The sequence below is a fragment of the Theileria orientalis genome, chromosome 2 (assembly GCF_000740895.1).
Source record: "Theileria orientalis strain Shintoku DNA, chromosome 2, complete genome".
NCBI lineage: Eukaryota > Apicomplexa > Aconoidasida > Piroplasmida > Theileriidae > Theileria > Theileria orientalis.
This window is the reverse complement of record NC_025261.1, coordinates 1,785,415-1,811,121: the sequence shown is the minus strand read 5'-3', so window position 1 is coordinate 1,811,121 and position 25,707 is coordinate 1,785,415. Positions and strand designations below refer to the sequence as shown.

Sequence of the window (25,707 nt, the reverse complement as noted above, 5' to 3'; positions counted from 1 at the left end):
TTTCATAGTCAACATGTACATTACAAACTTTTACTCGGAATTTAAATATTTATTTTGTTTTGACATTATAATAAAAAATCACCAATTTTACACTTTTCCAAACTTTATATAAAGGCTCATTTCCTTTTAACACCACTTTTGTACTTAAAAAACTAGTCATAAATGTAGAACAATGGCAATTTTTACTTAATATTACACCAACTAACTAACTCGTGTATTTTTTAGAGGCTTGACTTAACCGTGCTACTTTTTCTCCAAACCGTTACGTACGCATACAATCGCATCCACCAGTCTTCAAGGCATTATTTAAAGTACTGCTCCGTGTATGATTTTCGCAGCCGTCCTATCATCTCAGCGCCTCTTTTCCGGGTTCCTGTGCAGGCCCTTCTCGTGGCGGCCCTTGTCGCGCTTCTTCCCTCGGTCCCTCCGACCGGGGCTCCTCTCGCGCCGCGGCTTGCGGCCTTCCTGCCTCTCCGGACTCCTATCCGCCCTCATCTGCTCAAAGTTCCTCTTTCTGCTCTTTTCCCTCGCCTTGACTCCCTTGTCCCTGTTGCCTGGGGCCTTGTGGTCCCTGTCCTGACCCGCCTTTGCGATCGCCTTCCTCACGGTTAGAGGCGGCCTCTTTCTCTCCGGCGACCTCTTGTCTGCGTTATTTGCGCCCGTTGTGGGCCTGCCTGGCACGTGCTTGTTGCCCGACTCGTGCTTTCCCATGTCGCGCTTTGCGGTCGCGTCTGCTCTCCCTGTCGACTCCCGGGAGACCCCTGCGTTCTCCGGCTTCCCCTCTGCGCCGCTTTGCAGCATCGTGTTCAGGAAGGTCAGCTTTTCTCCCATTCCTTCCATGCTTTTGGAGCTCAGGTAGCTCTCCAGGTGCACGCTGGTTGTGCTTGCGCTGCTGCTCCTCGAGTTTCCGGCGTTCCCTGGCGCCTTCCCGCTCTGTCCTCCGTGGAACGCTCTGTTTGCCGAGTTTGCTGCGGACTTGTTAAGCGCGTGTTCCGACTTACTTGTTATCGGCCCTCGTCTGTTTCTCCGCGGCTTACTCTGCTCCTTCGGCGCCATCATTCTGTTGCAGGCTCCCATGATGCTCACCAGGTCGTAGCTGAACCACGGGAAGGTCTTCGTCACGATTTCGTATTCTCCGTTTTTCACCAACTCCTCCTGCTGCCGCTCGTACTCTATTTCGATCATGTCCTGCTGCGACGTGCAGAATGAGCTGCTTGACGTGTATGGCACTGAGAGTATTCTGCAGGCTGCCTTTATCAGTGTTTCTGACACTATTCCGTGCCTGTAGTCGCTCGACATGTGCGTGTACACTTGCGGCGGCATTGGCGTCGACGCTATGTGCGACTTGTGCTTCAGGAAGGTCGTGCAGGCCGAGATTTCCTTGAACTCCACCAGTCCTATTCCCAGCGGCTTTCCGTGGTACTGGTTGTAGAGCACCTTTGCGTATGCCACTCCGCTTGTGATATTCTTAACGTACTCCATCAGCCCTGCGTCGTCGATCCATATTGGTAGTTTTTTCAGCAGTACGAAGAACTCTATGTTGCTCATTGGCGCCTCGTGCGTCTCTCCTGGTGCTCCCACGAAGAATATTCTATCTGCATTTTTTTATTTTCTCAGTTATTCCACCTCATACTGTGTGTATACTATTTGCTTATCTTCCTACCTATTTAACTCATATTTACTCCCAATTACTCTCTACCATACTCTTCACTTACATTTTCTTGTGTATATTGACCTTTTTGTTTTCTTTGCCGGCTTCACTTCTTGTTGTGGTACTGCATCTTCATCGTCCACCACCAGGTTGAAATCGTCCTCATCGTCTGATATTACTGCCTTTTCCTCCTATTTCGTTCTCATATCCTATTTTTCTTACCTGGTATTCTACTTCTGGCTCCGATTGTGGCGATTCTTCGAAGTTTTCCAATCCTTCGTACAAGTCAAACTGTTCATCGTCCATTTTGTACCTTCTCTTCCCATATATTCCTATTTTTACTCCTCTTGGACACACACACTCTTATTTATCACATATTTTTTGGAATTAAAATTTATTTTTCAATTTTTCTAGGATGAAAAAATGTCCAACTCCTCTTCGGCCTCCCCCATTTGTTGTCGTTTATACACTTGTAGATACGATTCTAATTTTATTTTTATTATTTTTATTTTTATTATTTTTTTCTTTTATTTATTATAATTTTTCCTTTTTCCTTCGATTTAATATTTCTTTTTACTTTTTTTATATTATTCTTACCTGTTAGTGCTACTTGTTGTGGCAGTATTGACGTTACTAGCAGATCCTCCATTTGGAACCAGTTGTTTGAGGGTGTGTGGTACACTTGCACTTTAAATGTGCCTCCTTTCGGCGTCCCTTCGTGGCTTATGTTACATATTAGGTCATATTTTGTACTCTGTCCACTTCCTCCGTTTCCTCCTCCTTGACTTCCTCCTTCCACCATGTCTACTAATTTATTAGTTTTCATGTTTACTTATTGGTATCCACTTTTATTAACATTTTCTATCTACCAAGCCACTACACATATGCTTTTAACTAACAAGCTCCCATTTATAACTACTGTCACTTGCTTAAAGCTATTTAGTCGTCGCTTACATTCGCTCAGGTCCAGGTTTTTCATTGGAAATGACACTATGGTTGGATTTTTTTCCAGGAAGAAGTTGTTTTTTGTGAACCTTTTGATTACCAGCACCAGGTACTCTGGCAGCTTTGACAGCTTATATTTCGCCACTTCTCCCTGTGTGTTTACTGATTCCATTTTTCCGTCGTATTTTGCCAGAAGGTCAAAGATTGGCACTTGCGGTATTGCGTTCGTGTCCATTGAGTCTTTAAATATCGGCGCTTCTGGCACCACCAGTGTCAGCATCCTAAACGTTGCTCAGCATATACTTGCATGTGTATTACACACTGCCTTAATTAGTTTATACCACCACTAGTAACGGCCCTTACTATCTACCTACCACCACCTAGTGTACACCTAGTATTACTAGTAGTAACTACCCAACTGGTAACTAGCTATGTCAGCAGCCTATTTATACCTGAATGGTTTTCTTTCCGACTCCCACCTAGTGCCTCTCAGTGTCTTCACCAACAACTCTCCTCCAAATGCCCTCGTGACCACACTCTCTGCATGTTATTAACTCTTCAATCTTCATGCTTAACTCTTAATAGGTGCTAGTCTTCTCAAATCTACTTACCCTTCGTGTTTCTATTCTGTAACTTCTGGTGTATTCGTGCCAGTAGCCATGAGAACAGCGACGCTGGGTCTGATTGCACTCCTATTTTATACACTCCGTTGGACGCCACTCCCACCGACTATAATTATCTTGTTGGTGTTCAAATGTTTTTGCTTTCTACTACTAACTATATGGCCACTATAGAGCTAGATGCCACTAGCAATTACTATATTGCCGCCACTAAATGTTGGCAACCATTACTAGCATTACCAGTGGTGCCAATAGTGGTATAACCACCATTATACACTATTAGTACTAACTAGTATCGGCACTGGTTGCAACTAGTTATCTGGTATTAGTAACTCGTACTGGCAACCATTGCTGGTCTTCTTTTAATTGCGTACCTGTACAAACTCGTGTGGCGACACTATTCCTTTGAAGTTCCTCGTGTTGAATATCTTCCTTATCAGCTGCACCATTGTCGTTATTACTGCGTCTGGCGGCTGCACTTTGTTCACGTCGAACAGCAAAAACAGGTCTCTCAGTGGCGTTACAACACACATCATCTACATCAGTGTTAGTGCCATCAACTGTCATTGCTATCAGCTACTGGTCTTAGCATTTAATTATATTATATCATATTGTTGTATCATTATATTGTTGTATTATATCACATTATATTGTATAGTATCAAATCGTATCATATTACATTGTTGTACAAATCGTATCATATTACATTGTTATATCATATAATATCATATTGTATCATTTAGTATACTTTTTATATTTTAACCCAATTAACTACTTAACATTGTCATTCTTTGACCATATAGCTTGCTTATACCTGTATGATCACATTGAAGTAGTCAGTTTTCTTCAGATTATTGAGTCCAATACAACCTGTAACTCAATTAGCAACTGCCAAATACTAATAACTAGTCAATTAACCACTTAAACACTCATTTATCTATCTACTATACTAGTTATTGTTATGTTATTGCTATTGGTATTAGTGTTGTTATTTTTATTTTTTAATTATCATCTTAGCTTATTGTTACCTGGTATGAAATCCGTTCCATCCAGCGCCTTTCCGTAGGTCACTTGTGTTTTCAGCAACTCTACGTCCTTTCTCGTGTACGATGGCTTCAGAAAATACTGTAAATTCATTAGCCCTGCTTACTCAGCATTCCTCCACGTCTAACTACTCCTTTTACCTTTATGTCGTCCAGCGATGCGTCCTCCACCAGGTAGTTTTCCGGTATGCAGTACACTTTGCAGTCTTCCAAGTTCATGAACAGGTAGTGGCACTCCTCCAGTGCGTGCGTGTAACAGTGTGTGTTCTTTCCTCTGCCTAAACATCCGTGTCACTTCACATCTGCTTTGACTACGGCTGATCTATCTTTATATCATACAGTCAACACTCTTATCTATTCCTTTCCCCGGTCAACACAATCTATCTATGCTTAATACCTTGAAAGTACTTTCCGCAAACTAGGCATGCGTACACGTGTATGTTTGTCAGCGTGATTGAGCACACCTTTTCAAAGTCGAAATCCAGCAGGTGCCTGTTGATTGTTCCCAGGTACGGGCACTTCCTCTCTAAACTTACATTACTTCCCACCTCCGCCTCCACTTATCTAACTAAATTCTAAACATTTCTTATACACACCATTTTGCATTGATTTTTTCTCAACTTTACCATTTTCGGTCACGTTCCTTTCCGAATCGTGTACATTGGGAGCTTCCACTTTATCTGTGGATTCCATTACAACTTCTACCTTTTCCTCCTCATTTTCTTCATTCTTAACTAGTTTTTTTCCTATTTTATTCACCAATTTACCCATTGTTTTACTAACACTCTTCGTAACCGATTTTATTGGTGACTTTGACCCTGACTTTGTTGGTGACCTTGCGGCCGTTCTTCTTTTTGGCGACCTTGCCATTTACTCTGTTTACTGAATATCGATAGAATCCAGTCTACTCTTTTATATTTGTGCCTTTTTAGTTACTTGAAAGGTCCATTGTGTGGGTAAGCCGCGATCTTATTTCATGTTTCAAGGTCAATTTACCTCTGTTCGCCTTTTTATTTATTGGAACAACTGTTACTTTATTTTACTTATAAACTTTTAGTCTAATATGATATGCGATCCTCCATATCCCTGTAGAACTGGGTGTTTGACTGTTGCGAGATTTTTTCTGCCAATTCCAGCGTTTTATGATGTGTAAATATATTCGATTCCATATGCGGGTCTAAATTCAAATCTATCCACCACTTTATAATTTTTTTTGTGTTCTCAAATCCCAAGTTCCCTATTTCACTGGGAATCTTTGCCACACCTTCCATAGCTGCCTTTTTAGGTCTTTCCTTTTTTTTCTCAGATTATTATTTTATTTACTCTCTTTTTATTTAGTTGACATTTTAGTTACTGATTTGCTACCGGATGAATTTTTTTATCAGTTTTTGTAATACGCGAAAAATTTATTCATCGATATATTTCACATGCCAATATTTCGTCACTAACCAGATTCTATAGAAAACCTTTTATTTTTTCCTATTTTTGAAAATATTATACAATTTCTTAATATTTCACCTCATATTTCGGATATTTTACGTTAATTTACTACGTTTCAGTGAACCTTTATAATTCCACAATTTCCTCTAATTAATACACATTATTCAATATTGACGTCTGTTTGACAATTTTTAATTGTGTTTGATCTGAATTATCGATGTATTATGGTTTCGTACGGTCATGTGTGCAGGTCACTGTTCCAGGCTCTCGTTTAAAGTGACTGACGGATTCTATTGTTCAATATGGACTAAATTGGCTTTTAGGATATATTTTTAAATATTACCGACTGTTTTCTGACCAACTTAGTGGATAATCGTTTTTATTCATCTGACTGAAATCTCTAGATCAACTCTCTTATCTGACAATGAGGTATAAGGTCATCTTTTCTGGACTATCGTGTATGGCCTATTTGAGCATCATTTTTCAAAAACTGTTTTATAAATCTAAAGTTAAGAAACTGCGCAGCTTTTCAAAGACCGCTACTGATGGCGAGGCTACTGAACAGGGGAAATCACAGGCCGATAGCAACACTGGTGACGCTATGTCTAAGGCTACCACTGCGAACTCGTCTGGTGAAAAATTAAAGCACTCTGAAACCTCGGACCCTCAAACGCTCAGCAACAGTGGCACCCCTAGTACCACTTCTAGCAACCACTACGTGGCCACCAAAGGCACAGATAAAATGGCTTCAAGTGGTGTGGCAAAGAAGGACTTTGAATCTACTAAAATATTTGTCTATAAATCTGTCGATGGAGTAGGCAATGAAATTCCACACACCATGGAATCCCTTAATCGTGTGTAAAAGATTCTAATCTCTATTTTATAAGTGTTTACATGTTTTTAGTTTATGTGTATGAATATACGACAAATCTTTGTGGATTAAGTTAAAATAAGGACCGAGGTGGACTAATGGGCATATGGCCTGGTCGAGGCGAAAATAAGGGGGGATCAAGATATTAGATATACTTTTAAGCAAAGATACTAGTGCTCACGAACGATTAAGGGCATTTAAATCACGTAGGCCGAGTTAAAAAATATCTTAAAACTAATAACAGCTGATTGTATCTGTGCCTTTAATGGGGGGTGTGTCGAGCATCAATTTCTCGCCTCGCCCGTTCTTACCCTTTCTTTGCACCGTTTAACCTAACATATAGGCATCAAAACATCGTGGCCGATAAAAGCTACCTGTTTGCTACTTAATTGACCAATTTTTTGATTAAATAGCCCTCTATGTCCAACCGATTCACTGAGACTGACAAGGTATTATATCTGTTGGACTTCTGATAGTTGGAACGTGTAAAAAATTATTTATATTGCCTAAAATGCCAGGAAAGATCCAGACCGGACCGGCTCGTAAGGTTAAGACGATCGACTTGACCAAGGAGCTGAAAATTATTAGGACGAGATCGGATTTTGACAAATTTATAGTAAGTTTGCAGCTGCATATTGCACAATATAGTTATTTATTTTGTTGTATAAGTAGCGTAACCCTTGCTAATTGGAGATCTTTACGCCTACCTTCATCGACTTATATGTAGAACACGCAACGGGACGGCGCTGCCACGGACACCATGGACGACATCAACTCGCTCATCGACTTCGTGGTGCACTCAAAGCCCTCGAACGCGAATCGTACGAAGCCGATAAACGATAACGTGAAGAAGAAGATTCAAGTGCCTCCCACTGTTTTGTTCAAAGACGAGAACGCAAAGTGCTATCCTTTTACAATTCCGCCAAGATACATCAGATACATACAGACCAGAGTGACGTAAGTTTACGAATTAGCCACTTTCTGCAGTCACTGACAGATAGTTGCTTAAAATTAGCTATATGCTTTGTCCGGTTCACAGTACAGTGATCCAATTAGTGGTAGTATAGTTAACACTTACGTCAGTTATTGGCCTTATAGCATACATAAATGTGTGTGCATAATGATATTCAGGGTGCCTGGTTTGAAGTTATCGGATAACACTATGGTTCACTATAACCTCTTCAAAGAGGACAAGGCGTTTATCGACAATTTTAACTCAAGATGCTCTGACCTACAGTTGAACACCGTATGTTACTTTGCCCTTAACTAGTGAATACTACAGCCAGCTAGTCAATACTATCAATGACTCTATGAAAACAAATGACTATTGTTTAGAACGACTTCCTGATTATCATGGACATACTCGAAAAGGCGTCCGCACAGTGTCACTCCAGCAAGCCCTTTTCATACGAACTAGGTATTTTAGCCACGCTACATACGTTTTCTTTAAGAATCCAATTATATTAGTGGTAACATCAGTAGCCATAAGTCACGTTAACGCCCCTTAGGTCTCCTTGTTGCAAGGGAAAACGGTATTTCAGTGCCAGCATACATCCTCAGGGAAGTCCACGCGGTATTTTCCTATCTAGTCGACTATTTAGATAGCATTTAACACCACTAATTTATGCACAGCACTGGGTTCGGAGGAGAAACGAGTTTGGCTTTCCATTGATAAGACACCTGTGGCCCCAAACATGTCCTAGTGACGCATCGCCGCTGGCCCTGTTCAGGCCCCGAGCCAAGGATAAAATGTTGTTGAGAAGGTCTAGGAGGACTCAAGCCGAAAATGTACAATATCTATACCATTTGATCGATGGATTTAAGAGGGTATGTTCATCTTTACATCGTTATTAACACGGTTATATAACTAGCTACTACCACTACTACTAATAGTTAATACTGGTTACGGTAGTAATACCAACGCTAATTGTGGTTATATAGTTAGCTATACCACTAGTGGTACTATGGGTGGTAATAGTACCATTATCAATGGTCATATTGACTCCTAGTCATATACTATTTGGTGGATATGCACACTGTATATTTGCTCTAATTTACTTTCAGGTCCTTAAAATATTGAGCAAAATGAGACAAAGGGACGAAAAGAAGCTGATTCTGGCAGAATTGGACATTGTGCTCTTTGACCAAAAACGCAATGAACTAATCGATCCGACCTACACGTGCCCATTTTGGAACTGCATACTCGACATTAAGAAGTCGCGCTCCATTAGGAAGAAAAAGTCCAGTTCCATGTAAATTTATAGCTAATACGGATAACTACTAATGCTGTTTCGCCAGTAGTTATTTGTTGACACGTAGTTACCTATGGTCACATGTACATAGATAAGCTGGGTGCCGTGCCCGCGTCCCAGTTCTATTAGGTAGTAGGTAGCTAACAGAAGTAAGGATCGCCAGGACCACGTGCTTACATGATTTTTAGTGACGAGTCTGGTGGGAATAAGATTAAGTTTGACCTCGTGGAGCGTAATGTCATGGGGGACAAGGGCACTGACTTGCCGGAAGCGGAAAGCTATAAGAAGATGCGCCTCTCCCGGAGGGTGGGACGCGGAGGACGCATTTGGATTGATCGCTACTACCTGACGCTCGACGGCCACCGCGCCAAGGGCGTCGACGGTGCCGTTGGGGGCTCTAGTGTCTCTGACGCACCGGGAGCTACGCCTGAGAGCTCAGGTAGGCCGGCAGCCGGCGTCCCAGCGGGTCTCGGGAGCGCCAACGTGCTCAGGGATGACGGCCCGTTTGCCCCCGGCCACAGAACGACCTTACTGGGCGGGAAAACCCACGGCTCTCTCGCCGCCAGTGGCGCCATGGTCAATGGCTTTGGACCCAGTATGCATTCTGCTCCAGTCAAGTCTGAGCACGGGGGCGCCCACCCCAATTACCCCGGGTTAGTGGGTCAGACCAATGGCGCACTTGGATGGAGGACGGTAAGCAGTGGCAGCAGCAGTTTCGACTCCACGCACGTCCAGGTCGACGCCCGCAGCAGCGACAGGTCCATTCACTCCTCTGAACCCGTTTACGCCAACGACAAGGTGCAGGTTGGCGGCGTGTGGATAAATCGTCACCTCGACGAGGCCCTCAGCATCACCAGCTACGACAACTTTGACATTTACAACAACGACATGCCCTTGGACAACAGGCCCTCCTTTGCCAATCCCTACGAGTCAGGCCACTTTTACAACACGCTAGGTACGGTTTAGCTGCACACCGCTACATAGATATGCAGTTAGGCTGTGCGCGTCAGTTGAATTGCTAATGGCTGTTTAGGGTTCTCTATGTACTCGATTCCTGGGTATATTAAACGACAGCTGCAGGTACTGAATCAGCTGGACAACATGAGCGTCCACCAGTCAACGGAACCCGTGTAGTCGCCGCCAGAGGTGGCTCGTTGTGTAGACAGTGCCTAACGTCATTCGCTACAGCGCTTTGACCAATCGTACACCCATCAAATTGGCACCAATTCACTTTAACGACCGAATAATCTGATTATTCCACTCATATCACGGGTAATTTACTTATTACACTCTCGCTGGTGGCCGGTTCGGGGAAAGATGTGCAATTCAATGCATACACTAGATGACATTATTTTAGCACTAAAAACTAGTACATCGTGTGTCACTCGTATCGTAAATTGTTTATAAATTTGATGTGTAGTGAACTTATGCTAAAATGAACAAGTTTTATGACATAAATACCTGTAGACAGTTCAATATGTTGGGGGAGTACATCGACTGCTACTCTAAGGTATTCAAGTCCAAATAGGCCTGAAATAACTAACAAATAGCAAAAATTCACAAATGAATGCAGGTTGTGGAAAAAAATGAGAATTTAATGGTCAAAAAAGAGGAACAAACGGACCGAAACGGCCAACCTGAAGGAAATGACCAAGAAACATTCGACATAAACACGGAAGAAGTATGTATTTTAGATTGTCAACTAGTATATGTAACAGTTTAATCTAAGTAACATTTATCTTACCGATAACATCAGTTATTTATTATTCGGTGGCCGTTATTGCCGACTAGCTTAGCTGTACCCAATATTATTTAGGTCAACTTGAGCAAGTAAATTTATACACATTTGATCTCTAACGCGTTAACCATTTATAACATCTAACTCGTTATTAGCGGCAGTGGAGAAGTCGATGAGTTACTGGGCGAAATTGACGATTTAATCAGTTTAAGTGAGTATCATTTCTTGTCAATTAACTCTTTTCGCTCCACTTTACTTAACATTCGATTACCATCTAACACTTACAACCTTTAAATAACTCATTAATAATTAACAATCAGGCCCTATTTCTCCCAACTTTGGTTGTTCTTTAGACCAAGGTGACCCAGTGAAAACAAAGGTAAGTTCTTCTAAGCTCCCACAACTCACTGTATACGCCCACTCCTTTATCATTTCGACTAGTTATGCGGTCAATTCCATCACTATTTCTCATAATGTGCCTTTAGATTATGGAAAAAAGGGCCATAAACTACTATGACAACGTTGTACTTGCATCCAAGTTAAAACTGGCCAATGAGCAGATTAGTCAGCTTCAAGAGAGGATCAAAAGAAGCTCTGACGACTATTTTAAAATGGAGCAGATGATGAAGCAGATTTACTACAATGACTTGAGGGAGCTGAAGAAGGAATCCGAGGAGCAGATTGTACTTTTCATTTACACATTTGCTAGTTATCAGTGCTAAGCAACTCTCACTACCATCCATACTACCAATACCCGTTATTGTCACTGACTCATTCGTAGATGGACAACAGGAACAAGATGAACTTGCTGTTACAAATATACAATGAGAATCAGCAGATGTGGAACGACCGGAAACAGCTCCTCAACACTGTGCTGAACGACTACATTGTCAATATCAACGACTGTCTTGCCGTTAAGGTGCGCTTATCGTCCACTTAACTTCCGTTTAGGATCTCTACGACGTGTTCGACGCCCACAATGCTGGAGCAGTAGGCCAGGAGTAGCCTCCTTAGCGGACGAGTGTGTATCAGACAATTGAACGTGGAAGCTAATATAGTTTTTAACGAATGTTCACGCTTATTTTGAGTCAAATATTTATCAGTAGTTAGTAATGACAGGTGCCGGCGACAATTTAAAAAAATTAAACGCGAAAATTAAACGCCAACCCAGGAGAAAATGGGCGTGGACAGTCGCAGAGGAAATAATTGGCCAATTGAACAAATTCAATCGAATAATTAACCGACATCCGGTGTTAAAATTTACTAATGGTGTCTAAAATTGGCAAGTTGGCAGTTTTGGCCGTAGTTTCAGTGGTTGGGAGCGGACTTTGCCCATTATCGAAGTATACATCAAACTTCTAGTATCGGCTTCTTATCCCTGGATTCTACTCGCCGCTCCGTTTATTTATCTGGTATCCACATGGGCGTCTAGGCGTAGCCGTCCGCTATTGATATTTTTAATCCACCTAACTGCATATTCACTGCACCCCTTGTAAGGGCCACTCGTAGCTCAGTTCAGGCCGAGCATTGGCTAACCGATAGACCGACCCTTTGAGCTACTATGCAATAAACTACTAGTACTGGTAGGCTATTATTCGAAAGATAGATTAGTTGTTTCGGAGGTAAAGAGAGTGGATGTGTTTTCGGGTGTACCAAAAGGCTATCTTAGTTTCCGGCTAATCCTTGTTAGCTACAGCCAATTATCGCTAATTTCAAGGGGCTTTCATCTTTTTATTGTGGTTTCCGGCAGTAAAATTTTTAGTTGAGGCCAGTCAAGGCGGCTGTGTGGAAAATTTGTGGGTATTATTTTGTTTTACATTTGGTTTTTTTCTTGTTTTTAACACCAGAGGCAGTCGTTCGCGTTTTTACAGCCATGAACTCGTATAAATCTGGTTTAAGTAATGTTTTCAATGAGAAGAATAAAAAATTAAGTGAGGAATCACTGATTGACAATTTAATTCACGAGTTGAAGCAGTTGGATTCAAATTTGGAGGAGCTTTTTCACATTTCAAATGCTGATTTAACTACACATTATTCGATTCATAAAGTAACTTTTATTTACCCTTTATTAAGGAGTATTTAGACCGATGGGTGTCGGACGCTGACCCAACACCCCTTAGATATTCCTGCTATTCTTAGGTAATTATGCGCGATTTAACCAGCTGATGTTGTAAATTGACTAATGTATGTTGACACCAATTTTTAGTTTCGGCTCAAGGCATCGAGGCGAATAAGCTCATATTCGAATCTTTTGAGGAATCTGGTTAAATCGTACGAGTCGACAACGAGTACGCAGCAGTATGTAAAGTTGTTTACCATACACCAGTTCTACAACGAACGCTTGATGAGGTGAGTGTTTATAAGTAAGGTGTACATTTAAGAGTAGATAAGTAGCCATGGTGCCAGTGGTTGACAGTATGTGTACTGGAACTTGTTAATTACTAGTGTATTTGGTATAATTAAGCACTAATATCACGTAATGGAAACTAACGTAAATTCAGACACAAAAATAAGTTGAGCGAGTGGTGGTCGAGAAATGAAAGACGCTACCACGCGCTCTGCCTGTCCTCCTTCGTTTCACAAATCAGCCAGCCAGACGGCCAGACAACTACCTCACTGCCGAGTCAGATTAACAATACTAAGCAACTGCCCAACACACTAAACAGTAAGCTAGCCAGCGCCAAGGGGGCTCGCATGAGTAGCGGAGTTAAATTGTAAATCTTAGATACTTTAAGCTATCCCTAGAAGTAATCGATACCACTAGTGACCACAAAGCTCTAATCAACTGTCCAGTTCAAGTCACCCGTCGACCAGAAACCACGGCCAGGATTTGTTAGATACAGAGTCTGATAGTAGTATTTATGAGTATGGCGCTGACGGCACTGCTGAGCCCTCAGACGCCGGCGACTTTACGAACCGCGAGTTGCTGAGGGGCACTGAAAGGGAGCCCTTCAGCAGGTTCGCCAGCTCAGTTTACGCAGGCCCCCAGGGCGCAGAAGCACCTAGCGCCCTTGGGAGGGACGACATGCTGAAGGTCAGTTCGAAGGACGACCGCCTGATGCGGAAGCTGAAGGATACGAGGAACATGATGATCAACCAGATAAACCAGATGGACGCCGCAGAGTCGTCGCTGCTGAAGTCGTCGGACTACATTCTGCAGCAGCAGGCAATTCTGAACGGTATAGATAGACATACACATGTATATATGTAGTTACGTAAATACATAAATATACCTAGTTACATATGTAAATACACGCTTAAATATGCGTAAATAAATAGCTACTGCCGTTTAACCGCACTGCTGTACTCTGCACAGTGTTGATAGCAAGACCCGTTTACCTTTCTAACCGCAATGTGCAGTGTTGAAGGGCAAGTTCAGCAACGCACGCGTTACCTTTAACTTGGTGAAGCGCAGGTAATATATCTACTACGTTATTGGCGTTGACTGCAACGCCGATAGTGCTATTTAGTTAAACATGAATAAGGAACATGACGCACTGACTCAAAGGATTTAAAGGAAAATTTAGAGCAATAAAGCGCTACGGAATGGTCAGGAGCTGCTACTTCCTGTTCTTGTTCTCGTGCGGATTCATAGTGCTGCGAAGATTTAGGTTCTTTAAGATATTCTATCTGGTACGTAAGCTTCAGAAACAGCTGTGTTTAGGGGTTCAAAGTGATTAAGTATCCAATCAAGTATTTGTCTGGCAAGTCGAAGCCAGTGAAGGATGTCAATTCTGAATTAGCAGAATTATAATGTAGTTTCTTTCCCTAATGTGTTATTAGACGACGCTGTATCTATGTTATACATGATTGCGCGGTTAAACGTGTATTTTTGGACAAATATAATGAGTAAGGTCTGTAGACACTGTCGACGGAGTTTGTTTTCTTGAAAAGGAGGTGTTAAGGGTTAAAATAGGTGAGTTTCTAGGCATCGGGAAAAATGCACATGGCTGCCTATATACACAAGATGGGAGCAAGGGATCTTTTGGATAATAAGTTGGTATTAAGCAAAATTAATGGTTTAGAGTGGAATTAACAGAAAAAGTGATTTAAAAAAAATTGAGTAAAGTATAACACCAATATTAATGCCTTAAGCCCAAGTAGGTTATAGTGCAGTTATGGGGATTTTAAAGTAATTATAAAAAAGATGCTTTTTACAATTTTACACAGTAAACAGAGTGCAAACTAAGTTGCACTGAGCTATGTAAAACAAAAAGATGAACATCGACTACTTAAACTTTGTCTAATGATAACCTCAATTAAATGTGTATTGTAGCCATTTGCGCTGAATATACGAAATAACTAATAAATCCATCTTTAAATAACATAAAATGATTTAATTTGACATTTTATTAGTTAGTATATAAATTATATGTGACAAAAAAACTCCAAATTAAATTTTTAGTAAAATGTGTATTTGTAGATCTGCTCTTTAAAAAATAATATTAGAATCCAAAACTTAGTTTTACTTTAAAAATTAGACGTAGACTGTAATTATTGAATAGATCCCATTTATTTATGTTTTAATATTCTATAGTATCTCGCATATATTTTTTAAAATTTAGTGTTTTTGCCCTTTACAGCCACACGAGATTCAGTCTTAAATTTGTAGATGTGTTAGTGAAAAATTAGTATTAATTTCATAAAGCTTCGGCTTATACGTTCAATATTTATTTATAATACATACAAAAATCATTTTTTCGTTCATATCACTAAATGTGTAACTAATTTAATCTGCTTATCTACTCGATATCATATAGACAATGGCCACTCCAACGATGCCGAGCATATTTTTAGGCCATACCTCTGGCGAATACGAAACTGAAAGCGTTCGCGTTAAAGTTTCAAAGGACGTTGACTACAAAGCGTTGCATCTGATCAGTAGATACAGGCATGAGCTCAGCCAACAAAAAATCGAAGAAATCAGAATATTTAAGGAAAAACATAGCAACTGGACTTTACAGGACAAAAATTATCTTTCCATAAAGCTGGATGATTCTTATTCAGGTGCTATTGTTAAATGTGTAGATGTGTATTTCAACGCATATGACGTTGATTATAAATTTCCACTTATATTCGTAATATACTTTGAGGAACAAAGCACACATCAACCGAAATACTTTAAATATTCATGCTTTGATCGCCAAATAAGTGATAAAGAAACTATTGAAATGTCTAAAGCAAGTAATTTTGGTTACGCTAACAACGAGAAGGAACTAATTCCTGAGTTACTGGAGGAAAATGATTGCCTATCTGAGGTATTGACCTTTCGCGTCGACCAAGACACCGATAGCATTTACAACAGTGGTAAAATTTATTTATCCAGCAAAATAAGAATTTCCGGTCCTAGCGGCAATTTATACGGATTCTATAAGCGCACTCACACTCCCAGGGATAGCAATAATGGTAAGAAATCCTATGTGCTTTGTGGCAGTGATGTTCTATTGTCTTGGCACACGAGAGGGTATGGAGAATATACCGACATTCCAAATGTTCAGCGTGAAAAATATACCAGCTTAACTGTGTATTGGAGCGATAAAGTCAAAATACCTCTGTTGGTTGAGTGTGTTAAACATGTCCATGACAGAGATGTGTATTCCTATTATTTCCGGAACCAGTACAAACACCTGCCTTATTGGGAACGACTGTACGATAAAACTTCTGAAAAGCTGTTGGGGGAAGCAATAGCGGAAGAGTTTATGCAAGATAGACTTACGCGGGACCACAACTCAAGATTGCTGACGGCGCTGGAAAAGATTGAGTTTCTGCTGATAAACACCGTCATCATACTTCTCGAGAAGACCACTTCGTATGGCGAGACTGAGGTTGATAGGCTTATCAAAAAGGAAAATCCTCAGATTACAGTTAGTTCCAAGATAACCGAGGCGCAACCTGATCCTGTGAACGTGGTTAGGAAGCCCTGTAAGGCCCTGGAAGACTCGGGCTACTTGTGTTTTCAACACTCGTTCAGGATTAGCGACTCATACAAACTCGGCGAGCTACGACTGCTGCTGCCCGGCGAGAACACCAACAAATACACTGAGCTGAGGTTGTATGCCGACGACAGAACCACTGTTCCTGAAGTCTTATACTATCAGGATGGCAGGGTCGACATGTTCGTTTACTTTTACCAGAACTCCACTGCGCGCGGCAGCGTCGGCGACCCTAGGCCCTTGCTTCTGATTTACGACAGCAGGGTCTACCGACCGCTGAGTCTTGACACTTACAACAGTAGATGGGTCCGGTTAAACGGCGTCAGCGCCTTTTCGTGCGAGAACTTCGACGACATCCTGCTCACTGTCCTGTCCCGCGTCGTCGGATTTTTGAACATTGTCGACCTCGACAACGTTCACGAGGGCCCTGCTGTGACCGAGCCTAACACCAAGGCCGACTCTTTCGACGACTCCACCTACTCCGTTCAAAAGTTCAACGGCCAGGGCATCGACATAAAGATGAGCTACGAGAACAAGAGCTGCTACCGCGTGTACACCTACACTCCCGGCAACACCGACGGCTACAGGCTCGGCCTCGTGACGACTGGCAGGAATAAGCTGAACATCCAGTATCCGCTTAGCAAGCAGCTCAAATGTGTCGCCTGCTACTACAGCGTGTACGACTACTATCTTCAGCACCCTGTGCTGGTTGAGCTCCGGTTTAGTGACACTGACAGTGACTACTACGTGCTCAGGGTTGAGAACGGGCAGAAGGGCTGGGAGCAGCTCGAGAGCTACGAGGTCGACCCAAGTGACATTGAAGGCTCACTTTCCAAGATTCGGCGTCAGCTGGGCATCACCTTCAGCGGCAAAGCTGGCGCCAAAACCCTCTTCGACCCCAAGAACTGCCGCGAGAACAGCAACCGCGGCCTAGTTATAGGCGTTCTTTCCGGATTAGCCCTGCTCGTCGGCGGCGCTGCCGTTGCCTACTACAAGGTCCCTCAGGTTTCCCAGTACTTCTACAGGAGGTTCTACTAGTCAACCGGAGCCGACCTGGTGTTTAAGAGCATCCACTTCTTCCCAAACGCCACCTTGTATATCATCGCCAAGCATGAACTTAATGTCTACAGTTTATTTACGTGCTATTTATCCCACATTTTCTTTATTTACCAATTATATTGTCAACTATCAACTTGGCCCGATGTGTTTTTCAAAACGTAGGATTCCATTATCGTTTACCACATATATTTCAAAAAAACTCTCAAGAAACCCTTTCTATTTATTCCAGACTACAAACTACCTTTTCAATTCCAATTTACGTTAATAATTTATTCGACTGTCTACTCACTGGAGGAATCTCATTTAAAGTCACATATTACAGACTCTTAACTTCTCAAATCTCCATTATTCACTAAGCCTACAGTCACCCACACTATCTAAAAGTGTTTAACATCAATTCATACTGTTTATGGTTTATAAAACCGAACGCCCTGACCCCATGGCTGACTAATTTTAGCGTTACCAACTCCTGATAACTCCACTTTTCGCCATGACTACTCTGTATTATTTCATCAGTATTGTGGGCCATTGTAATTTTTAATGAGCCTTTTTTACTGGTTAATATGGCTCTTCACTTATGTGTTAGTGTTTCATTGCAACTGCTCTCTAGAATCTGATTCTTTCTTCACCAACGACTTAAGACCTGCTAAGTTCCTTTCTTCTTATTTCCGGCTGGAACATATTTTACTCACCGTGGACATTGCCAACAAGTTTAACACTCAGGGCCTCCAATATGCCTATGATCGGTCACAGGACTCCCATACTTTCACTGCCAACCCTGGATACCTCATAAACAAGGTCACCAGGCGTGGCGCTGTTCTTTGGGATGCTAAGGACTACGACTGCCAGTGCTCCTTCAGGGTGTTTGTGGGCTTCAATCGGCTCAACGAGCGGGTCTTCCGGGTGTACTTCCTTCTTCCCGAGCCCCCTCAGCTCAGCTCCTTTGACAACGATTTAATTCTGCCTCGATCTAGGGACTCTCTGGGCCACGACGTCGAGTTGGTCGGCGCCAACATTCAGGTAAAGCGGTCCACCAACTTCGTTACCTATATGCGTGACCCTATTACTCATGCTGAGATTTTCACTGCCAAGGCGCCCTACAGGCTCGCCCTGCTGAAGAACGGCGACGCCACCTTCTGGCGCCACAAGCGCGGCCCCTACCCTGATAGGGTCCTCGTGACTATGAACCGAAAGGGCGGCCCCTATTGCAGATTTGGCTTTCCTAGCCCTAAGCCTGAGCCTGATCCCAAGCCCTTCCTCCTTGACGTTGCCACTCTCGAAAGCACTGATTGCTTTCAATACCAGTTTAATGCGCTCAGCCAAACTCACTCGTTCACTCCCAACCCTGGTTTCCTCATCTACGAGGTCAGCTCTAGGGGCAAGCTGCTATGGAGCTGTGAGGACTCCCTTTACCCTGAGAAGGTGATCATGTTTCCAAACAAACGTGGCAACTCGCAGCTCCGGATCAAACTGCCTTCTATTATCCCAACGAAACCCACTCATCAAGGCTGCATCGAAATCATAACCAGGGGCAGCAAGCGACCAAACGACGAGGCCAAATACACACTCACTCAACCTTCCAGTGGTCGGTTAATATATTCGTTCAAGCCCGGCGCCCAGTGCACCATGGTCAGATGCAACGGGCGTATACTGTGGATTTACGGCAATTTCAACTGCAAGGACTATCCGACCTCCCTCTTGTACACCAATTACTCCGTGATTGACATTCACTTTGGCTGCGGATTCATTAAATATCTTAGGCTTCCTAACGGCAACTGGAGCGAGGGCATTCCACACGACATTAGAACTTCTCTAATACACTATAACGAGCCACCAACGCCACGTCCTAAATCCTATTGTACAATATTATGTCTTAATCAATGTAGTTGCTGACCTAAGCATGTTTTTAATGTGGTCACCGTCTCGAACACAGAGATTCTACTGCTTTAAACACACTTACCCTTCAATCTCATTCAAAATATACCTATTTTACAACTTAGTAATCCGTTTATGTCAATTGCGCAATATGTAAGTTTTAGCCTTCTATAGGGTTAAATCAATGAACCATCATGCTTTTCACATACAAAAGATCTATTAATCGTTGAACGAATGAAAAATAATTGTTGGTTATAATTTATTAGGCCAGTGATGTGTAACTTGGCTAGTCCAAGAATTCGAAAAAATTTGAACGTAAATTTGGGCGATTAATTGAATAAACAATTTTAAAATTTAAATCTAGTATTTTTACACATGGAATCTCAGTTTTTATAGTGGAATCTCGATGGCTTGCTTCGAATGCCCCCATCCCTTACCAATCGACCGAAAACCTCAGTTTGTACCATAGAGCTATGGATGAACTTTCGTGGAAAGTTTGTTTACATTTTTGTATATTTATTATTTGTTAAGGGACGAAAATCAGTCCGTTCTGCTGATACCAGCACCGATGGAGACTACGATGGTGCCAGCGTCGTAAACGTCAGGAGAACGCGGTCCCACGTCGCCGGTATTCGGTACGACTTGAATGATTTAAATTTGCATACAAATAAAGAGAGTAGCAAGTTCAGGCACAGAGACTTCAAGTCGTCTTACCGACCGCAACAACACCGCGCATCGCAGACCACAACTCAAGGTTATAAACCGGAATTTAGGGACAAATTCCTGGTACCCTTGGACTTAAACGAAATAGCATCCACGCCAGGTTATTATGTACAAAATAAACCTGACAAAACCATTTACATAGCGCAACCCGGGTACTTGTTTGGCATAGTCACTTCGAACGGTGAAACGTTATGGAAGACTAAGAGAGGCGACTATCCCAACAAGGTGATTTATAAAACGGTGGACGGGCAGAACAGGCTGAAGGTTTACTTCCCGGAACCAATGCCCCCGCCCAGAATATCGTCACTTAAGGTGGTCAGACCAGTGAGAGACCAATACGGGAGAGTAGAGCGTCCCAGACCACGATACGGACCGTCAGACCCGTCGAAAGTAGCCATTGAAATAACGGACCCTCACAGACCAGACTTTAAATTCTTCAGGTATGTGGAGCCGGAGAGGATTCCGGCCGAGTCCATACCTAAGATCGTTGACACGCGTCGTGAAGCTGAGGCTGCGGAGCCTGCGGAGCCATTTGTTGAGGTTGAGGGCTTAGATCCCGGACTCAGAGTACGCCTGCTTCCGGGAGTTAAGACCGGAGAGCGCAGGCGCCAACCAATACCGTTGCCAATGTCGATGAATATCGATGAGCCACTCGAACTCCACTACGACTATGAGCCATGGCGAGTGCAAGAGCGAGAGGCGCAGGTTAAGTCTGAGACTGAGGCTAAGCCTGACGCTCAGGTCAAGGCTGAGGCTGAGGATAAGGCTAAGGAGACTGACTACGAGGCGTCTTCTGACCTGGAAGATGAGTCGGACATGAGGCACCGCGGAGTAATCAAGTACGTGACGCTGAACATACAGAACAAGGAGACCAGAAGGAGCTACCGCTTCTTCGAGGACATCAGGACGCAAACGGCATTCTACTTCCCAAAAGTTGGATTTCTGTTCAACAAGGTGCAGCTGACCAGACAGTACCACGCCCTCGCACACGATTTGTACTACCAGTGGAAGGCGAACAAGGTGTTCGCAAAAATGGTAATGGTTAACGGAATCGACGACGTTCAGCCGTTCGTGTCAATATTTCTGACTGACGGCCAGATACTGTTTTACTGCGTAGCATACATTAATAGCATACACCTGGGCACCAGAAGGTTCTACCCGGAGGTGGATTTGAATACAGACGAGCACCCCCAGAACGTCAGGATATACACGCTCTCCAGCTCCGGAGAGAGGATGAACGACGTGAGGAAGTACGAGGTGTCCACTTACGTGGTTCCCAACGGCACGCACCCTATGGCCTCGTACAACCCGTTCTACCGCTACATGTTCAAAAGCGCAAGGTATTTGAGGATAACGATCAACAGCAGGCTGCTGTGGGAAAGCGGGAGTGGGCCACGTCCACAGGCCCTGTACTACTTCCCGACCCAGAACTTGGCGGTGCTTGAGTTCGACTACCACTCGTACAACGTGTACAAGTTCCAGAGTGACATGTGGTTCCTGTTCCACCTCGACTAGGACGGTTTCACCGCCAGGCATGCACTACGCTATAGGGGTAGAGCGCCAATGGATGGAAGTTAGGTTTATTTATAGGCCGTGCAGATGGGCTCACATGGGCCCACTCAGGCCATTTCTTATTAACTCTGAGGATTGCGACTTTAGAGTGATTTATTGTGGTCCAGGTGTTTGATTAGGCTTAGATTTTGAGTCACAGAATGCAGTTCAACCGGTCACACACACACACGCACTGTATCATTGATCACACTTGATACTATACACACACACCATCGCACTTTATTAGAAGACTTCACGCTCTAATAAGGATAATGTAATACAATACACAAACACTTGGGTGTTTACATTTACATGGATACGGATACGTATATATACAGCCAACTGTTATTTAAATGGGTGTATTGTATTCACATAATTCATATATTTACACAAGATATACATTATTTTCTTATAAATAGGGGTGATTAATTGGAATATGTCTTCATAGATTTACCGAACTATTGTTCAAACAAACTGTGGTAATATTTATAAGATTATTCAACCACTGAGTGAATAGACATTAAAGTAATGAGTTTAATTGACAATTCAACCAATAACAGTCAAACTAGGGGTCACAAGTAACCTGAAGGTGGCTAAAAGAGTACCATTACAAGAGGTTGAGACAGTCGACAAGCTGGGCGCACTCAGAAGGCTACAAGGGGAACACAGAGGCCTTAAATAGGATAAACAGAATAAAATGGTTATTTGATAAGGTATTCAACTTATATAAAGTTTAAAAGTGGCTTTAATGAATTGATTGCACTTTATGTAAGTTGATAGTAACAACCGTATGTAAATATTTATGTTGAACAACAGTGGATGCGAGCAATCAAAAACTATAATATAATGTAAATTTATGCTTTAAATATTCCATCGGAATGGCAAATACTTATTCTTAACAACAAAAATTATGAAACGCTACCCCATGGGTGAAGCCTTGGAATCCTCTTCATAGAATGAATATATAGACATGGATGCACATATCTAGGAGACTAGGCTACTTAGTAATATTTCTTTTGTCATATCGGCCACGGAATCAGGGGCACTTAGCCCGTTCTACTCAAGTTTACGACTCCTATGGCGACTTGCCCTTTGATTCAACCTTCGCCGATCCTTTAACTGTTGTTGAGATAAAAAATCTCTTTAGCACGAATGAAATAAATTATAAATACGATAAAAGAGCCAACTTTCACGAATTTATCGCAAAACAGCCGTACTTAATAGACAAAGTCACCAGGAACGGACGTATTATCTGGGACTCTGCCAATTATGACTACGAGTACGGCTCCAAAGTAGTCGTAGGAGAAAACAATGCCGGCGGTCGACTGTTCAGAGTGTACTTTCCACATGAAACGGGCCCGATTTTTTCAGACTCGGGCTCCTCATGTAAATCGATTCCGAAAGCCGCACCGCAAGAGGCACCCAGACTCACAAAATTACTCAACATTGATATTAAGTACAAATTCACCACCAACGAAGTATTGTACACATACAACGAAACTGACGACACTCACACTTTTAGGGCAGTTGAGCCGTATGTATTTAACCAAATTTACAAAAATGGAGTCATAGTATGGGAGTATGAACAAGGAGCATACCCCAACGAAGCACTGGTAACTCGCGACGAAGCCGGCAGGCCAATGTTGCGAGTATTCTTTAATAAGCCACCGGAGGTCGCCAAACACGATTACCGACCTCAGATTTCAAAACCAGTTCAATACAGAGGGCCAGTACTGAGAGCCCCGATCCCAACTCACGAAAGGGTACAAACAGAAATTATAAAAATTGTTAGGCCGCCACCGAAAGTGGATCCCATTCCAATTCCAGATACAGAAACGGAAAGAGAAACGGAGCCAGATACGCAACTAGAAACGGAGCTAGAATCGCAGTTTGAGTCAGAAAGCGACGGTATACCTCGATCCAAGAGGTTGACTAAGACTAAAAAGTTACACATTGATACGGAAAGTGAGCCTGAAGTCGAGGTTGAAGAAAAACCGAGTCTGAAGGTGGAGGATCAGCCGCGGCCGAAAGTCGACGAGAGACCAAAGCCGAAAGTCGTTGAGCGACCAAGGCCTAAAGTTGAGGAGTACCCAAGGCCGAAAGTTGAGGAGTATCCAAGGCCGAAAGTCGCGGCACAGCCGAAGAGGATGGCAGTCGTCCCCAAGGCAGGCTTGCTGGACATGAGGCCGGTGGAACTCAACGTCGACTACAGGTACAGCACATTCTGCTTCGACTACACGCAGTACGACAACGTGGGCACGTACATCGCCAAGGAGGGCTACGCGATCATCGTCGTGAGACTGACCTACAAGTTCCTCATCTTCGGAACGGACGTGGTGATCTGGCGATCCCGCAGCCCCGAGCTGTACGCCACGAAGGTGGTGCTCACGGGCATCAGCAACGTGGCCAACACGCTGACGCTGTACCTCAACAACGGGGAGACCAAGACCTACAAGAAGTCTTCAGACAGGCAAATATGGCTGGAGGCTGATGAAGTCGCGCCCGAGGAGCCGGACCCGCTGGACCTCGACCCCAGTCTCCTGGACATCGACATTGACAACTTCTCAAAGTCGATCGTCTACGACATCAGGTACGTCGACGACGAGGCCGGGAAGATCAACTACGTGTACGCGCCGAAGAAGAAGTACCTCTTCAAGTCGGTGAGGCAGGAGTCCTACATTGTTTGGAAGGCCGCGGACAAGAGCGAGTGCGCCTCCATCGTGCACGTCGTCAGGTACACCTTCCCGGACATAATCAACCTCATGATAATGACGCCCGACGGAAACAGGAGGCTGTACGTTAAGAACATTCCCAGGCTCTGCAAGCTGCCCACCTGGAAGGAGGCGTCCATAGATCCCATTAATAAGAGGATAATGAGCCAAATCAGGAGAGTTGTCCCGTTTTAACCGCTTGTGGCTATATGGTCTAAACTCTCTGTATGCAGAGTCTCGAGGGTGCTTATAACGCTCTTTCAAGTCAGGCTTTAAGTTTAAATCGGTTTAACAAGTGTATAATCATCGTTTAAGTTTTGGTTTAAGGCTCCAATGTTCACTGGCCTAAGGGGTTCACTACTCATACTCCCGTTTATGCCACTATTTGTCTTTGCCTCTGCGATTAATCTAACTCACTTCTATAGATTAAACAGAGGTATCATCATCTGTGAATCATTTCAAATCACTTCAAGTAACTTTAGAAAGACGAAATCGTCATTGAAACACACGTAGCGCACACACTTAAGGCGGACGAAAAACAGTCTCATTTCACTTTTAACACTCACCACACATGGACGAAATGCAGCTTAGACAGCACAAAAAGGTTGTAATGTAGTCCAAAATGCATAATACACGTTATATATGCCTGGTTTATGTGTGACTTTGAATCGTATTCGTCGAAGACTAGTGAATGGAATACGACGTATTAAATAAGTGAAAATCTATTATTTTGGTTAAATTCTAAAAGCTATGCCAAATCTGTGAGGTTGTGCTGGTGGCATGAGGTATGATGCCACCTGCAATCGCCTAAGCGAGTTTGAGGATTTATCTACTGTATCACAATCATGTGTTTGCATATATTATTTTAGATCAGATTTTACTCTCAAATGAATGGACCTTTTAAAGTTTAATTAACGGCTACACATCAGGTTATTGCAGGAAGGGAAAATATGACAAGAAATAGACAGCCCATTTGGATAAAGTTTGATAGAAATGTTATAAAAAATAGTAGGTTTACATATGAGCACGTAGTTGGTCGATTTGAACTTATCAAAATCACTTGTGTGTATATAATAAAATAAAAAACTTAAATTTGGAACCCCATGACTGTTGGAATCTTGGATGGATTGTTCGAACGATCACTCTCGCTTAACATGTAAGTTTGTATATGGTACTTTGTATTCGGTTAATAATTTTTAACTGATTGGCTGATAAAAAGAAATATTATTTTTATCGGCCTCTGCTTTTGTCGAGACAATACTAACGTCTCCATTTTTCACTGTTATAACCATTTG

The 25,707-nt window shown here is 42.7% G+C and overlaps 12 protein-coding genes across 12 annotated transcripts; 7 read left to right on the top strand and 5 right to left on the bottom strand.

The window, feature by feature from the left end:
- Nucleotides 1–351: 351 nt before the first annotated feature.
- On the bottom strand, nt 352–5,129 carry TOT_020000833 (ubiquitin carboxyl-terminal hydrolase; the record flags this gene model as incomplete). The annotated part of the gene is made up of 13 exons (XM_009692584.1): nt 352–1,595; nt 1,716–1,842; nt 1,874–2,013; nt 2,249–2,455; nt 2,606–2,877; nt 3,049–3,136; nt 3,208–3,325; nt 3,591–3,752; nt 4,031–4,086; nt 4,245–4,341; nt 4,401–4,537; nt 4,657–4,818; nt 4,856–5,129. 13 exons carry the CDS (start codon nt 5,127–5,129, stop codon nt 352–354), a joined length of 3,084 nt encoding a protein of 1,027 aa, XP_009690879.1.
- A 188-nt stretch (nt 5,130–5,317) lies between these two features.
- TOT_020000832 (hypothetical protein) lies at nt 5,318–5,530 on the bottom strand (the record flags this gene model as incomplete). The annotated part of the gene is made up of 1 exon (XM_009692583.1): nt 5,318–5,530. One exon carries the CDS (start codon nt 5,528–5,530, stop codon nt 5,318–5,320), a length of 213 nt encoding a protein of 70 aa, XP_009690878.1.
- Nucleotides 5,531–6,123: 593 nt separating this feature from the next.
- Nucleotides 6,124–6,561, top strand: TOT_020000831 (hypothetical protein; the record flags this gene model as incomplete). Its single annotated transcript, XM_009692582.1, has 1 exon — nt 6,124–6,561. The coding sequence occupies one exon, from the start codon at nt 6,124–6,126 to the stop codon at nt 6,559–6,561; it is 438 nt and encodes a 145-aa protein (XP_009690877.1).
- Nucleotides 6,562–7,081: 520 nt separating this feature from the next.
- TOT_020000830 (conserved hypothetical protein) lies at nt 7,082–10,018 on the top strand (the record flags this gene model as incomplete). Its single annotated transcript, XM_009692581.1, has 9 exons — nt 7,082–7,186; nt 7,298–7,527; nt 7,702–7,816; nt 7,906–7,987; nt 8,079–8,143; nt 8,203–8,397; nt 8,635–8,822; nt 9,011–9,777; nt 9,897–10,018. 9 exons carry the CDS (start codon nt 7,082–7,084, stop codon nt 10,016–10,018), a joined length of 1,869 nt encoding a protein of 622 aa, XP_009690876.1.
- Nucleotides 10,019–11,048: 1,030 nt separating this feature from the next.
- Nucleotides 11,049–11,565, top strand: TOT_020000829 (conserved hypothetical protein; the record flags this gene model as incomplete). Its single annotated transcript, XM_009692580.1, has 3 exons — nt 11,049–11,243; nt 11,342–11,479; nt 11,512–11,565. 3 exons carry the CDS (start codon nt 11,049–11,051, stop codon nt 11,563–11,565), a joined length of 387 nt encoding a protein of 128 aa, XP_009690875.1.
- A 107-nt stretch (nt 11,566–11,672) lies between these two features.
- TOT_020000828 (hypothetical protein) lies at nt 11,673–11,992 on the top strand (the record flags this gene model as incomplete). The annotated part of the gene is made up of 2 exons (XM_009692579.1): nt 11,673–11,810; nt 11,873–11,992. The coding sequence occupies 2 exons, from the start codon at nt 11,673–11,675 to the stop codon at nt 11,990–11,992; spliced, it is 258 nt and encodes an 85-aa protein (XP_009690874.1).
- A 441-nt stretch (nt 11,993–12,433) lies between these two features.
- On the top strand, nt 12,434–14,314 carry TOT_020000827 (conserved hypothetical protein; the record flags this gene model as incomplete). The annotated part of the gene is made up of 6 exons (XM_009692578.1): nt 12,434–12,607; nt 12,767–12,909; nt 13,062–13,183; nt 13,560–13,701; nt 14,088–14,193; nt 14,225–14,314. 6 exons carry the CDS (start codon nt 12,434–12,436, stop codon nt 14,312–14,314), a joined length of 777 nt encoding a protein of 258 aa, XP_009690873.1.
- A 64-nt stretch (nt 14,315–14,378) lies between these two features.
- TOT_020000826 (hypothetical protein) lies at nt 14,379–14,492 on the bottom strand (the record flags this gene model as incomplete). The annotated part of the gene is made up of 1 exon (XM_009692577.1): nt 14,379–14,492. The coding sequence occupies one exon, from the start codon at nt 14,490–14,492 to the stop codon at nt 14,379–14,381; it is 114 nt and encodes a 37-aa protein (XP_009690872.1).
- An 831-nt stretch (nt 14,493–15,323) lies between these two features.
- TOT_020000825 (hypothetical protein) lies at nt 15,324–17,531 on the top strand (the record flags this gene model as incomplete). The annotated part of the gene is made up of 1 exon (XM_009692576.1): nt 15,324–17,531. One exon carries the CDS (start codon nt 15,324–15,326, stop codon nt 17,529–17,531), a length of 2,208 nt encoding a protein of 735 aa, XP_009690871.1.
- On the bottom strand, nt 17,532–18,081 carry TOT_020000824 (hypothetical protein; the record flags this gene model as incomplete). Its single annotated transcript, XM_009692575.1, has 2 exons — nt 17,532–17,617; nt 17,976–18,081. 2 exons carry the CDS (start codon nt 18,079–18,081, stop codon nt 17,532–17,534), a joined length of 192 nt encoding a protein of 63 aa, XP_009690870.1.
- An 11-nt stretch (nt 18,082–18,092) lies between these two features.
- On the top strand, nt 18,093–24,607 carry TOT_020000823 (uncharacterized protein; the record flags this gene model as incomplete). Its single annotated transcript, XM_009692574.1, has 5 exons — nt 18,093–19,395; nt 19,824–19,921; nt 19,959–21,649; nt 22,291–22,414; nt 22,670–24,607. The coding sequence occupies 5 exons, from the start codon at nt 18,093–18,095 to the stop codon at nt 24,605–24,607; spliced, it is 5,154 nt and encodes a 1,717-aa protein (XP_009690869.1).
- Nucleotides 24,608–25,146: 539 nt separating this feature from the next.
- TOT_020000822 (hypothetical protein) lies at nt 25,147–25,704 on the bottom strand (the record flags this gene model as incomplete). Its single annotated transcript, XM_009692573.1, has 3 exons — nt 25,147–25,244; nt 25,431–25,529; nt 25,614–25,704. 3 exons carry the CDS (start codon nt 25,702–25,704, stop codon nt 25,147–25,149), a joined length of 288 nt encoding a protein of 95 aa, XP_009690868.1.
- Between the last annotated feature and the right edge of the window lie 3 nt (nt 25,705–25,707).